This window comes from Vipera ursinii (genome assembly GCF_947247035.1).
Source record: "Vipera ursinii genome assembly, chromosome: 1".
NCBI lineage: Eukaryota > Metazoa > Chordata > Lepidosauria > Squamata > Viperidae > Vipera > Vipera ursinii.
Genome location: NC_139512.1, coordinates 112,192,858 through 112,208,767, shown reverse-complemented (window position 1 = coordinate 112,208,767; position 15,910 = coordinate 112,192,858). Strand labels below are relative to the sequence as shown.

At 43.2% G+C, this 15,910-nt stretch overlaps 1 protein-coding gene across 1 annotated transcript in view; it reads right to left on the bottom strand.

Moving 5' to 3' along the window:
* The window catches only part of LOC310632475 (NACHT, LRR and PYD domains-containing protein 12-like), an 84,289-nt gene that overhangs the window by 19,771 nt on the left and 48,608 nt on the right, over positions 1-15,910 (bottom strand). Inside the window, exon 8 of the mRNA XM_083349695.1 lies at positions 12,260-12,430. Within this exon, the coding sequence (XP_083205821.1) occupies positions 12,260-12,430 (171 nt within the window). The remainder of the gene's footprint in view (positions 1-12,259; positions 12,431-15,910) is intronic.

Genomic DNA, 15,910 nt, shown 5'->3' with positions numbered 1-15,910 from the left:
ATTGGTCCTTAAGGTTATTTTCCATACTGATAATTCCTTGTACTTTTAGAGTTGTCGGTTCTTTGGATAGTTGTTGCTTATATTCCTCTGTCTCAATAGTAATATCTTCCAATTTTGTTATATTCTGAAGTATAAATTCTTTACTTGCAGTCTGGGTTTCAATTTGTGACTTAAGGTTGGCATGTAAATTATTAAATCTGGAGATAGACATCTCAGTGACTCTGTAGATTGTTTCAAGTATGAGGTTATGGTCAAACAAAGTTTGTGGCTGATCGTTCTCCATTTTGTAATAATTATAAATAGTCCTTGGTGGAGACTATTTTTCAAAGAAAAATCAGTAAGAGTCTACCTCCACAAGTCCACAAATTCATCTCCAGCTGTTTCAGGTTTTTATCTTAATGCCAAGGTCAGTCCAAAATGTAAGCAAGCTTGTTTGCCAATAATATTCACTAGATATCCCCAGAGTACTTCAAATCCTTTTCAGACAGTATCTTTTTATTTATTTCTTTTTTTTGTCCCCTTTTTTTAGACTAATAGGTAGAATAGACCATTTCTGTAAATATAGGAACTTTGGGCCAAAAGTAGAAAGGCAGTAAGTCCAATAAATCAGTACAATTTAGTAGAAGTCTTTTTCTTTTCTCTTCCAATGTAGACAAAGGCTGCTCTTAAGGTGGGTGGGGAAAAAAATCCCTTCCCTCTCTCTTCACAGGGGGAAGCAAATTCGAGAGGCTTTTGGCAGGGAAAGTAGACAATTAGGAAAACAAGAAGGCAATTCTCACTCAGTTTCCAAGTATTTTCAAGTGCTTTGTTGTGCTTTTGGCTTCAGCAGGAGATGGCTAAATGATGGGCCATTTGAGCGGCTGATCCTTTCTTCTTTGGTTTGGAGAGTAGCTCCAAGCCGACGGAAGGGCCACCGCCCTTCTACTGCCGGCTGGAGAGACCTCTTCCCTGCTCATTGCCCCTCCAGGGCAACTTTTGACCCCTTTACAGGGGCCCCCCAATGAAGAAATCCAGGCGACACGAGAAGCGATTCCCTCGTGCGTCTGGCTGCACCGAAAGTCCGGAACTGGAAACCTATTTCCTTACCTTCTTGAGTTGTGAGAAATTGAGATAACCCTGTTAAGATTTTCTTCCATGGAATCCTTTTTAAAAAGTTCATCTATTTCCTCTGTTTGGTTGGATGGTCTGTAGTATAACGCTAAGACAATGTCATTCCTTTTTTTATATTGACCCAAATGCATTCAAGAAGGTTTTCATCATTTTTTTTGCATTTGCATGACAGAGGAGGTGATTTTGGGTCTTACATTGCTGGATAAATGGGGCCCGACCATTTGGTGGGAGGGGGGTGCCGTCATCTTTGCTTCGGGGTGGGTCCCCAGCCCCTGAACCACGAACGTATGGATAGAACGAGGCCGGATAAAGAGAAGGCCTGTAGAGTTGGGTCCGGGATAGAGGTTCGGGTACCACCAGAGTATTCTGACTTACTGGAGGTCTTCAATGAACAAGAGTGCGACCTTTTACCACCCCATCGACCCACGGATTGCACGATTGAGCTGGAGCCGGGGGTTAAACTGCCCAAGCCACGAATGTACGCTATGACACCAAGAGAGATGCAGAAGTTACGGCGGTACATAGACAAGAATCTGGCAAGAGAGTTCATCCAGTCTGCACGTTCAAAGATGGCAGCGCCTGTCCTCTTCAGAGAGAAGAAAGATGGCACTCTCCGACCATGTGTGGATTACCATGGGGTTAACGCGGTGTGCGTCGAGGATTTGTATCCACTACCCCTAGTGAAAGACATGTTGGCCCACCTGGCTAGCGGGAGGGTGTTCACCCAGTTGGACCTGCGGGAAGCCTATTATCGGGTACAGATCAAGAAGGGTAATGAGTGGAAAATGGCATTTAATTGCCCACTTGGCAGCTTCCAGTTCCGTGTGATGCCGTTTGGTCTCCAAGGGGCTCCCGTGGTGTTTATGCAATTAATAAATCAGGTGTTGCATGAACACTTATACAGAGGGGTCCTCGTTTATCTCGATGACATTTTGATCTATTCAGAGACCATGAAGGAGTACGTCGCCCTGGTACGGCAAGTGTTAGAAAAACTCTTGGAGGCCCGGTTATATGTAAAGCTCACAAAGTGTGAGTTTCATACCTCTCGATTGGACTATCTGGGTTATAGGATATTGGCAGTTGGGATTGAAATGGACCCCAAGAAAGTGGAGGCGGTGCAACAGTGGCAAGCGCCAAAAACACGACGCCAATTGCAGAGTTTTTTGGGGTTCGCCAACTTTTACCGGCAATTCATCCCATCGTTCGCTGTGATTGCCTTGTCTCTTGACGGATTTGCTGCAGACCAAGCAGTTGTTGGTGAAGCCGTGTCCAGGGCTAAGAATAGCATGGTCTGCCAAATGTCAACAGGCATTTGAGTTGTTAAAAAGGATGTTTGCTCGAGAACCCGTTCTGTTACACCCCGACGCTACCGCGCCATTTATCGTTCAAGTAGATGCCAGTGACGTGGCGGTAGGAGCTGTTCTGCTGCAACGGAATGGTAGCAGAGCACTACAACCATGTGCATATGCATCAAAGAAGCTAACGGCCACCGAACGGCCTGGGTTATCTGGGAAAAGGAGGCCTTTGCTGTTCAGTGGGCATTGGAAATGTGGCGTCACCACCTGGAAGGAGGATCCGCAGCCAGCCGCTTCACACTTCCGGATGCTGGTGCTCCAACAAACAGCTGTTCCGGGGCTTTCTGGTGCGCCTGTATCAGAGGGGATGGTGGAAGGCTCCGTAGGCACTCAGGAAGACAACCCAGACAGCCTCCAACAGTTGCTGTCGGGGGCAGACAATCGGAAGGGGTCTTGGCAGAAGAGGGCTGTCTCTGAGAACGCCTTTATTTCAACAGAGCCTTTCATACAACAGCCATTAATGCTGGACGGGCCGGGGCCGAGGCCGGATAGTGGACTGTGGTGGGACTTGTGGGAGGGAGACACCGAGCTCAGAGGGACTGACAGGGTCATAGTGGGGTATCGGGGGATAATGACACGCTGGGTGGTGAAGGGTGGCACGAGAGGGTTGGGGGGGGATACTTACCGCACGCAAAAAGGGTCACAGGGGAGCACAGGTGTCGGGACACATGAGGAGACAGGAAGAGGGCGGGATTTAATAGGGGTCAGTCGGATGCTGGTTTGGTTGGGGAAGGGTGGGGTTGAGAAAGGAACCGGTATAAAAAGGGCGTTGGGGCAGTTAGCTCCCAACGCTGACTTTGTATGTACTTGGAGCTTTGTGAATAAAGGAATCCTCATTGTCGACCATACCACGCTACATCGATTGATTGTCTCATCGGGGACGGACACGACAGCTATTACTTACGGTATATATAATTTAATTCCACTTCCTCTTTTATTAGGTCTGTTTCTTTTGAACATTTTAAATCCCTCTAGCTGTATGTTCCAGTCATAGATTTCATCCCATCAGGTTTTGGTAAAGGCAGCAACATCTGCCCTCTTGTACTAGGATTTGAACTTCACTCTGTTTGTTTCTCCTACTTTGAGCATTAGTGTACTGTATAGGCATCTGAGTCCTTTTTGCATGATTCTGTTTGCTTCCTAAACCTCCTGCTTTGTGTGTGTTTCTTTTTTTATACCACTTGGTTGATTGCCCTGAGATTTGTGCTTGAAATTAGCTTCTAAAATTTCATCTCCTCCCTCCAGTTTTAGTTTAAAGGTCTTTGGATAAGGCAAGAACTTCCAAAGTTCTTCCCCATTATTATGAGGAATAGCCCATTCCCTGCCAGAAGTTCCCATACAGGTATTATAAACCACGGTCTAGGAATCCAAATTCTCATGATGGCATCATCTCTTAAGCCAGTATTATTATTAGTAGCATATGGCATTGATACATCAGCTGGGAGACTATAATGCTATTGCAGACTAGTAGTTTGCTTTCCTGTTTAGGTACATGTAGCTTGCCAACGAACTTGGAGGGAGGATGGGAAATTGGAATGCAGGCTACAAGATAAAGAAGGCAGAACATGAGAATCAAGGATGATTCACCAGGTGTCTAGCTTGACTCATTTTCCCATAACAATACAAAGAAACCATTTGATTCATGGTGGTGTTGAAGATAGTTAAAGCCATGATATTGGGACTAGACTCGTTAGCAAAGTGGCATCCCACCATGTATTGAGGAAAAGACAAGAGAGGCGTAGTGATGGCGAAGATTGTCCACTCCCTTGGGAGAGGAATGCCCCAAAGCTAAATGTCAAGGGGAGGCAAGGAAGAGGCCCGAGAGCACAAAGGGAGTGTCAGAACGAACATCACTGAGTCCAGTGTATTACTGGGTAAGAATCAAGGAAGTCAATGAATGGAAGACAGCCTTTAACTGTCCACTAGGTGGCTACCAGTTTAAAGTTATGCCTTTGGGGCTACAAGGAGCCCCTGCCATGTTTATGCAACTAATTAAGGAAGTGCTGCACGAGCACTCTGTATTTGGATGACATCCCCATCTATTCCGAGATGATGGAAGAGCACATGAAGTTAGTACGACAGGTGTTGAGAAAACTTTTGCACGCTAAGCTATATGCCAAATTCTCAAAATCTGAGTTTCACAAGACCAGTTTGGACTATCTAGGCTATAAGATGTCTTGTGAGGGAGTGGAGATGTCCATCCTAGACTGGTAAACTCTGTGAACCTGCAAGCAGTTGCAAAGCTTTCTAGGATTTGCAAATGTCTACTGCCAGTTTATCCCATCCTTCGCAAAAATCACCTTGCCAATAACGGAACTTTTGAAAATAAGCCCCGGTGAATGGAAACCCTGAATCAGCCACTGAATTGGATAATCGAATGCCAAATAGCATTTGAAAAGGTAAAGAGATTGTTTGCTGTAGAGCCAGTCCTAAAGCACCCTAGCCCTGAGGAGCCCTTTGTGATTCAAGCAGATGTCAGTGACGTCATGGTGGGGATGGTGCTGCTTAAAAAGAAGAGAGAGGGACATCTTCAGTCATGCACTTTCACTTCCCAAAATTTAAATGAAACTGGGAGCAGATGTGGTGGGGGTAGTGTGGGAAAAAGAAGCCTTCACCATGAAGGGAAGGGGCCACTAGTGGCATGGAGACAATTCCTAGAAAGGAGTAAAAATCCCTTTGAAATTTGTACTGATCATAAAAATCTAGAGGCACTGAGGACTCCCTGAAAACTCTCCCCTAAGCAAGTTCGGTGGGCTCAATACTTCAATCAGTTTGACTTTGTTTTGAAATACATCCCTGGGAGAAAAAACTTCCCAGCCGATGCACCGTCCTGCCTGCCCCAATACAAAAGTACTTAGAAGAAGTGGTGAACACTATTATACCAACGAGGCAGTTGGAAGCTCAAGTGACCACCAGACAACAGAAAAGAAGGAAGACCCCCTCTTTGCTTTCATGCCTCAGAGGAAGTGGGAACTACAGAGCTATATATTGTTCAGAGCCCACTGATGAGAGCTAACATTGAGGGAGGAGTCAGCCTGGAGGGGGAGCAAAATGTATGTCCCTGACAGTCTATGACTACAAGTTCTACGGAGGAGCCTGTAGAGCTTGTAAGCCGCCCTGAGTCTTCGGAGAAGGGCGGGATATAAATGGAATTAAAATAAAAATAAAATAAAAAATGCTAAGCAAGCTGGTCACTTTGGATTCTTAAAGACTTTACACTTGACTAAACAACAATTCTGGTGGCCTGGGATGAAGAAGGACATAGAAAGCTATTTGAAAAGCTGTGCCATCTGTACAGCCATGAAGCACAGACCAGGGAAGAGTCCAGGGTTGCTGCAACAAGTGGCTGATCTGACCCGGCCTTGGGAAGTAATAGCCATGGACTTTAGAATACAGTGATATGGACAGTGGTGGACCTATTCTTAAAGCAGGCCCACTTCACACCATGCTCCAGCCTCTCATCTGCCCAGAGACTGGTCAGGATGTTCCTGCAACATATTTACCGGCTGCACAGAGTGTCCAAATGCATAATCTCTTGACAAGATGTCCAATTTACCTCCAAATTTTGGCACAAATTTGTAAAGCTAATAGGCTTCACCCAAGGTCTTAGTTCAGCTTTCCATCTGAGTATGAATCGAGCCGCAGAATGAGCCAATGCAATGGTGGAACAGTACCTGTGTTGTTGTGTAAACTACCAGCAATCTAACTGGGCAAAGTTTCTGCCATTTGCTGAAGTGGCGTATAACAATGCAATACACAGTAGCATGGGACTTACCCCCTTTAAGATAGGTATAGAAGTGGAATTTGTATCAATGCCAGAGTGCCCAAGAGAGACCTCATCATCAGTGACATTGACTGAGTGGGTAGATTCCATTAAAAGCACCTGGGGTAATATGAAGGAAGCACTAGCCAAAGCAACAGAGAGTCAAAAGAAACAAGCAGACAAGAAGCGAGCTACCCAGGGGATGTTCCCTGTAGAAGATAGAATGTATCTATCCACCAAATACTTAAAGTTGAGAATACCCTGCAAGAAATTAGGTTCTAAATATACAGTATATGCCCTTTCCCGATTTTAAAAATTATTAACCAAGTTACTGTAGAAATGAAACTGCCAAGAATACTGGGGAAAGGGCACCTTGTATTTCACTGCAGCCTGCTAAGGCCAGCTCAGAGCTTGAACCTGAGACCAGAAGCACCTAGTTCAATAATGATGGAAAGGAAAAAACATTACAAGGTTAAGTGAATCTTAGACTCTAGAGTCCGTAAGGGAAAACTACAGTATTTAGTACAGTGGAGAGGCATCCGATAGAGGAAGCGAGTTCAATCAAATTTCATAACAATAGAGCAGAACACCTAATAAGTAGATTTCATTCAAAATATACTCAAAAGCCAGGGGCTCCTAAGTAGGGAATTGAGAAAGAAAGAATGCCTTAATATGTGTTTACTCTTTTCCAGGTTTTCTCCAGTGTTTAAGAGGGTCTGCCTGTCAAGCTTGAAGCTCACTTTGCTGGTGCAACAATTACTGCTTCTTAGCTTGCCAAGTACCTTGGGAGGAGAATGAGAAATTGGAATGCTGGAGACTTCCAGTCTTGTACAGTAGTGACTGGTCACGGGCTTGCAGATTCTCTGCACCGCCGCAGCTAATTTCACACTGCCTAGGGACCTTAAATGGGTCTAAATCACTCCGGAGAGACGATGAAGCAAGAAGGGTGCTCCAGCGATTCTGAAATGGTGGCGGCCATTCCGTTCAACTTGGGGAAAGCCTTCTAACCCAACAGGAAAAAGGCTGGCCATATTGCATCAACCAGCCCAAGCTACTTGCAACCAAAGTCCAAAAACACTAACCAGCACAACTGTGAACAGCGTGCTTCAAACTGGGTGAACAATTCTATCTTCTCTTTTCTATTCTACATTTAATTTTCTGGAAAAAATCCCCAAGAAGCAAAATACCTCCGAAAAGGAAGGAGGCGGATTTCCGCCACACCTTTATGCTAACAGAAGTGGTGAATTAATCTTTTTATGGAGGATCAAAATATATGGAAGTGAAATAAATATAAAACCTGAAATTTAAAACTTAAATCTGGATAAATCTAAAATTGTTTGAATGGTTCAGACTCTCATTTTAAAGATAATTGTTCATTTTGGAATTGAAAAACAAATAGCTGCTGACACCTCGTGGTGGATGAAGACTATTACAGCTATGACTTTAATATAAGACTTGGCAAAACTTGGGAAAAGCTAATCTACGTTTGCGACCTTCCAAGCTTTAACAAAGAACAGCTGTGACAAAAAAAGACAATAATCTGGGCTGTAGACAAACAGAATTATAAATTTCAGAAAAAAACACCTTTTTTGAACTATTTGAATTGCAAATATCTATTTAATTGGGATGCTAAGGCTATTTGCAGAGAAAAGAAGGGAAGAGAAAAACTCAAATTTTTGGCCATCATGGATCAGAGACATGTAGAAAGAACATATCAAGAAAACATAAACGCTTCACAGGAGGAGATATATAGTTTACTGCAACTAATTCAAACAAAAATGACTTTAAACCACAAAGAAATCAAAAATAACTCTGAAAATATAATTTTTTAGAAAATCTATTTTTTTAAAAAACATTGGTTTTCCAGTTTAAGATCTCTATATTTAGAAAGCATCATGGTGACTGGGTAATCAAAAATTCAGTAACAAAGTTTTTAGTATATAATTCAGGTTACATTATCAAAGCATTTCCCTTAACACTTAATACAACATGTTTAAACTAATAAATTTCTAAGAATATTATGGTCAGTTAAAAGATTTGTCAATCCAATTTCAATTAAATATATCCATGTCCTGTTATTAGATTTTACCTAATTTTAATTTAATTATAGTAATCAAGTTTAGCCTTTAAGATCCAAAGTAATATTCACAGCCCAAATTTCCCTTATTTTACTACACCAAAAATTGTAACATCTAACATACACACAATAGCTGAATAGCCAAATTCTACCTAATAGATATTTTCTATTTCATATCCTGATATATCACACATTACTAATAGAACAGCCTATATTTATCAATCTACATCTACTTATACATAACTAAATTCTGTTTTAAGTTTTACTAATTCTTAATTCTTAGTTAAAATATTCAAACCTCTTTTAACATCAATGCAGGATTCATAAGCCAAATTTCCATTATGTCACTACACAAATTATAATGTCTAAAATAAGCGTAATAGATACATAAACACATTCTAGTTTTATCTCATAAACATTTTCTATTTCAGATCCTAATAGATCACAGATTATTAAAAGAGTGGCCTTTAATAGCTCTCTAAGAACTCATTTTTTAAAATCTAACTCTAGCTTTCTTTTTTTTTGCCAATCAGGTTTCCAGACCAAAGCCTTTAGAATGCCAGATAGGTCTCCATTCATTCCAATACATATTATTTGAATTGAAGGAGACCATCTAACCATCAATGATCCACAAAAGCTAAACCATTTATAATCATTAGATTGTTGCCCTGTTGATTCTCTGTATTCGGTCTGGATTCTGGATTCTTCTTCCGTCTGGGTTCGTCTGTTTTAAGTAGAAGGTCTTACCCAGTTTTGTAGTTAGATTTAAAAAATTGATTATGGATCCTATGTTTGATGTTAAAAGATGTTTGAATATTTCAACTAAGAACTAAGAACTGGGTAAAAATTAAAACAGAATTTGGTTATGTATAAATAGAAGTAGATTGATAAATATAAGCTGTTGTATTGGTAATCAGGATGAGAAATAGAAAATTTAGATAGAGTTTAATTATTCAGTTATTATTTAGTTATTGTGTGTGTGTGTGTGTGTGTGTGTGTGTGTGTTAGATGTTACAATTTTTGGTGTAGTGAAATAAGGGAAATTTGGGTTGTGAATAATATTTTGGATGTTAAAGGCTAAACTTGAATACTATAACCAAAATTAAAAATTAGGTAAAATTTAAAACTAGGACATGAATATTGTAATGTATGGGGCTGACTACAGTTACAAGAACTCCAGGAGGCACTGTGCTGGACAGCTCCAGTAAGGAGCAGCGTTGGCGGGAAAACCAAGTAAACCTATTGGCTGCCAGCCAGGCAGGAAACCAAGGTTTGAATCTATTGGTTAGCGCCCACCTGGACAGGTATAAGAGGACCCAGGTAACCCTATTCCCCCAGTTCTTGTTGTTCCAGCCTGCCATCCAATAAAGATTTCATTGCAGCCATCGCCAACGCGTCTCATTGCTCCGTGACTTAACAGTGGCGACGAAGGTGGGATCCTCCTTCAAGTGACACCTAGAGAGCCGCAGTGGCAGCCGCACTCATCGGTCACCACAGCGAATGCTAGAAGCAGGATTGGAACCCAGGAGCAGGATCGCGGATGGATCAGATGCCACGGCACAAATCGGGCAGATACTGGCATTTGATATCACACACCCGGAGCAATGGGAGTCGCACGTGGGTCAAGTCGAATTATTCATGAAGATCAATCGCATCAAGGACGATGACTTAAAGGTGGCAGCCCTACTCTGCACTAGTGGTTCAGCTGTTTATGATGTAGCAGTAGGGTTGTGTGCACCGACAGCTCCTGACGAAGTTGCCTACAGCAATCTCCTAGCAAAGTTGGACCAGCATTTCAGCCCGCGCATGTCGGAACTAGCATGGAGGTTCCAGTTCGAGAAGAGATCTAAATGCCACCTATAAAGCAGTAGGCGTGAGACTAAATGGACTCCAGAGGATGGTAGAGGACAGGAAGGCCTGGAGGAACATTGTCCATGGGGTCGTGATGGGTCAGACACGACTTCGCAACTAATAACAACAACAATATTTAACTAAAATTGGACTGAATTTTTTTTAACTGACCATGTTATTCTTAGAAATTTATTTATTATAAATTATATTTATATTTATAATATAAATATATTTATTATTATTATTATGTTGTATTAAATGTAAAGGGAAATAGAGAAGGATGTTTTGATAATGTAACCTGAATTATGTACTAAAAACTCTGTTACAAAATTTTTGATTACCCAGTCACCATGATGCTTTCTAAATATGTCGATGTTAAACTGGAAAACCAATAAAACCTGTTTTTTAAAAAAAAGAAAATTTCAAGGTCTTAGATAAGAAAGAAGAACACTTTGCCAGTCTTCCAGTGCCATTGGAACTTTGAACAGTCACTAAGCGAACTATTGTAAGTCAAGAACTACCTGCACTTTATCACTTTGTTCCTTTTTTGGGGGGGGTCATCAAGTTTTTGACACCTTGCTAGGTGACTGGTGGTACTTGAACATTGCCACATCCTAAAAGTGGTACAATCTGTGAAAAGGTTGAAAAGCCCTGCACCAGAGGAAGAGAGCTAGCTTTGCAGAAGAAAGAAAAACAAACAGCTCTTCCTGCAGCAGCGTCCAAGGCTCCCTTGCCTTACCTGGAACTGCCTCCAAATGGATGTCACAACAAGAAAGCTTCAGAGCTGGCAGGAATTAGACTGCCTGCAGGAAGCCAGTGATACCTACAGTATTTATTTACTCACACAGAAAATGCTTTCAAACTGCAAGGTGGGTAGAAGCGAGTGAGGGGAGGTTACCCCGCCACACAGTGCTAGGGCTCAAACTGCTGGAGCAGAGATCCTCTCCAGTGTCATTAAGTCAATGAGCCACCATGCCTCTTTTCTTAAGCCAGCGATTTACTCCAATGTTCTCCATACCTGATTGGATGCTTACCTTTCATTGTGAGTACAGAGGAAAACACCTTTTGTGCCCCCATCTCTTTGGCCCTTCATACCTAGCTGCTCATAATAGCTTGATATGTTTTTTCAGTATCGCTATCATATCATTTATCCCCACATGAGAGAGGAGAAAAGAATAATAATCTCTGGACTTAATTATTTTAGTAAGGATCTCAGTCATACCTTTGATCTTTTGTCCTGGGAGACAGCAAACTACCCTAGACAGGCGCAAGCTACTCTAGATAGGTGCAAGGTTTTACACCTGGCAGGAAAAACCAAAGGTAAAAGTACAGATTAGGTGAAACCTGGCTTAAAAACAGTAACTATAAGAGGGACCTTGGAGTCCTAGTGGAAACTCACTTAAACAAGAGTCAGCGGGTGCAGCAGCAGCCAAAAAAGCTAATACAATCCTTGGTTATATACAGAGGCATAGAATCAAAGTCACGTGAAATATTAGTACCACTTTATAAAGCCTTAGTAAGACCACACCTGGAATAGGACAGATGGCTGTCCAATCTTTTCTTAAAAAATCTCCTGTGATGAAGCACCTACAACGTCTGAAGGTAAGCTTGTTCCAATGGTTAATTGTCCTCACTCTTAGGAAGTTTCCCCTTAATTCCAGATTGTTTTTCTCCTTGATTAATTTCCATCTATTGTTTCTTGTCTTGCCTTCTTGTACTTTGGAAAATAAGTTGAGCCCCCCTCTTCTTTGTGGAAGCCTCTCAAATAGTAGAATACTGCTATCATGTCCCCCCAAGTCCTTCTTTTCTTTAGACTAGCCAAACCCAAGTCGTGCAACCGTTCTTCATATGTTTTGATATATAGGCCTTTAATCATCTCAGTTGCTCATTTTTGCACTTTTTCCAAAGTCTCAATGTCTTTTTTGTAATGTGGTGACCAAAACTGGATGCAGTACTCCAGATGTGATCTTACTAAGGATTTATAAATCAGTACTAATACTTCATATGTTACCTCACATGCTACTTTCTCTTGACTGCTTTATATTAAAGCAGTCAAGGGAAAGTAACACACATCAAACTGAAAAAGAAACAATGATCACTCACCCTAGTTTTTCTACTTTACAGTCTGGGTGTTGAAGCCCCTCACAAAGCATCTCCACCACTCTGTCACCTGGCTTGTATAGCCACAACCCAAATTCACTTAGTCTCTGGGATTTTCTGAGTACTTCTGCAAGATGCCCGCTGCAAAATTCGGTCATGGTGTGTCCAAAAACCCTGCAGGTATGAATTCCAAAAAATTACAATTATTTTTTGGAAAAGAAACATAAACTACAGTCTTCAAGGAAGTGAAGAGACTATGGAGAATATGGTTATTTGCTGATAATAGAAATGTCTCTGCAATCTTAATAATTAATTTCAATACTTATTTCAAATCCATCTGGACCCTTGGTCTGTACTTTCCAAGGTCAACATTCTCATCACTCTTTTGCTATTTATTCCAAAATAAGAATTTTTTTATTGTTTACATTTACATAAAACTTCTTTTGCTTAGAATTGAAGGACAGTCACTTAGTATAATTAAACTTGCCATTCTGAAGGTTTCTAATACTGTGTTTTCCCAAAAATAAGGCCTATTCAAAAAAATAAGCCTAGCATGATTTTTACGTGTGTGCCTAATATAAGCCCAAGCCAAAAAATAAGCCCTAGTTAAGACCCTGCCCCCTCCATCCCACCATCAGGTCGCTTGTGGCTGCAATGGGGTGGGAGGCTGCATGGTGTGCCAGTGACAGTGCCACCATGAGGTGAGGCAGGGGGGAGGGGAGCTGCTGTACACAGCCCACACCTGCTTACCTCAGTGCCCCTGCAGCCAGGCCTCCCACGCCCTACCACCTGCTTTGCTTCACAACAGCTGCACCAAGAGCAGCAGCCCCGTCCAGCAGGAGCCTGTGTGGCCACTGGCCCACTTCTTCTGGTTGTTGGTGGCCACAACAGGACAGGAGGCTGTGTGATGCACCAGTGCCACTGACACGAGGCGAGGCAGGTCAGGGAGTGCAGCTGCCCCATTCAATGACCCGGCTGCCTGCATACCTCTTCTCTTTCACTCCCCTCTCGAGCCAGACTGCCATGCTACAGAAAATGGGCAGGGGAGGCTCAGTCCCCCTCTGTTGTTTTGGAGCCAGGGAGGAAGGCCTCTGCCATTGCTGCGCATCAGCCATGTCCGCCGCTGGAGGGGCTTTCTTCCATCCCTGCTGCCCTGCTCCACCCTGCAGATCATGTGCCTGGCAGTGGCTGTTTCCTCCTCCTCCCTGTGTCTGCCACTGCAGGGGCTTTCTTCCATCCCCACTGCCCCATCCCACCCCACAGACCACCTGCCGGCAACAGCCGCTACCTCCTTCTCCACCTGCTGCTTCGGTCCTGCGGTGCCACCTCATGTTGCCTGCTCCCCATTGTAGTTTCAATGGTGAGAACCCAGGAGGCCTGCAGCTCTGCCTCATCCCTGGGCTGGGGTTTTGGCATCCTGACCTCCTTCACGGCTCTGCCCATAGCCACCAAAGTGGCATGCATAGGAGGAGGCGGCAGCAAAAAAAATGTAAGACCAGGTCTTGTTTTCAGGGAAACATGGCTAGTAGAAAACAGTTAACAAGCAATTTCCAGAAGTGATTAACAAAGGAGTTTGTGAACCTGTGTCCTTGGACAAAGGTGCCAATCTCTAACCACCCAGATCTTGAAGCTCACCAGCAACTACCATCTTATAGTCTCCTCATGGAGAGCTGCTGTCTAAAGTGCTTGGGGACAATCTCAAGTCCTCTCCTTATCCAGAGAGGAATGCTGTCTTTGCTACTGTGTCCCTGAATGTCTGGTAAGTCCAAATTATTCAGTGCCAATAATAAACAAAGGAATATATACTATATAGAAAATATTTCTTAAAAGTAGATGGAAATTAAAAATCTCAATGTAGATTAGCAACTTTTATGCAAGCCAATATTTATATTAAAACCAAAATCATAAATAGAAGAAAGTTTCAAGTATCTTTATTGTATTAAAGGAAGCTAGTGAACAATTCCCCTTCATGGATAACTGTGTCGTGGCAAAGGGGCTTGCATAATTCAATGAAGCTATGAGCTATGCTGTGCAGGGCCACCCAAGATGGACAGGTCATAGCAGAGAGTTCTGACAAAACATGATCCACTGGAGAAGGAAATGGCAACCCACTCCAGTATCTTCGCCATGAAAACCCCATGGACAGTACCAAAAGAAAAAAAGATATGACACTGGAAGATGAGCCCCTCAGGTCGGAAGGCGTCCAATATGCTACTGGGTGTTATGATTCAGCATCAGCCTGTGGTTTCGGCAGCTGAGTCTGATGATTCTGAAGAGGAGGAGGAGGAGGGGTTTGGAGAGCCTTTGGTGTCAGAGTGTTGTGATTCAGGGTCAGCCTGTGGGTTCGGCAGTTGGGTTGGACGACTCAGAGGAGGAGGAGGAGGGGGGTGTTGAAGAGCTTGCTGAGGGGATAGGACAGCTTGATGAGAGCCCTCAGCCAGGCCCCTCTCATCTGGTCACGACGCAGACCCAGCTGCGTGAGCCTGACAGCGTGGATGAAGATGACCAACAGCTGGCCCTGTTCAAGGACGCCCGACGCAGGAGGCAGTCAATCAGGAGTAAACAGAGGAAGGCAATGGGGCTCCTCGGAAGGAGGCAGAGAGAAGCCACGCCCTGAACTGTATTATTTAAGGGGGAATGCGTGGGAGAGCTGGTTTGCTGAAGGCAACCGCTTGAAAAGCTCCTGTTCCTTGGTTCGTGTCTTGTTCTATTTGTTTTTGTAGCAATAAATTTGGCAGGCGTAATTCCAGCCTCTTGCCTTCTTGTAAAAGGGGTTGTCCCTGCCTTTTCTGCAGGGCCGGTAGCAGGCTGGTACAGAACACAGAGGAACGTTCTGATGCACTGCAGAACTCTCAGCCTGGCCCCTCCCATCTTGTTCCTCCTCAGACTCAGCTGTATGAGCATGAGGGACTGGAAGAAGACGATCCACAGCTGGCTCTGTTCAGGGACGTTAGGAGCAGGAGGCAATCTAGCAGAGCAGAACAGAGGAAGCAATGAGGCAACTCGGGAGAAGGCAATGAGAAGCCACGCCTTGGGACTGCTGATAAAACGGGAATGTGTGGGAGGTGCTGGTTGCTGAAGGCAACTGTTTGAAGATCTTCTGCTAGAGTACTGGACTGTTATTCTTGTTTAACTCTTGTTTAACCTTTTGGTTTAAGTCTTGTTTGAACTTTTCATTTAACTTTTGTTTGAACTCATTGTAAATAAATTTGGTTGGGTTTTTTCCAGCCTGTTGATTATAAAAAGGGGTTGTCCCTGACATTCAAACAGGGCTGATCGTAGGCTGGAATAGAACACTGGGGAATGGCAGAGGGCTAGTACTAGTAGCGCCAGAAAGAATGAAGCGACTGGGCCAAAGCCAAAAGGATGCTCAGCTGTGGATGTATCTGGTGGTGAAAGGAAATTCCAATACTGTAAAGATTTTTTCTCCATAGGAACCTGGAATGTAAGATCCCTGAATCAAGGAAAGCTGGACGTGGTCAAACAAGAGATGACAAGACTGAACATCGACATCTTAGGAATCAGTGAACTAAAATGGACAGGAATGGGTGAATTTAATTCAGATGACATCAGGTATACTACTGCAGACAAGAATCCCTCAGAAAAAATGGAGTAGCCTTCATAGTCAATAAAAGAGTAGGAAAGGCAATACTG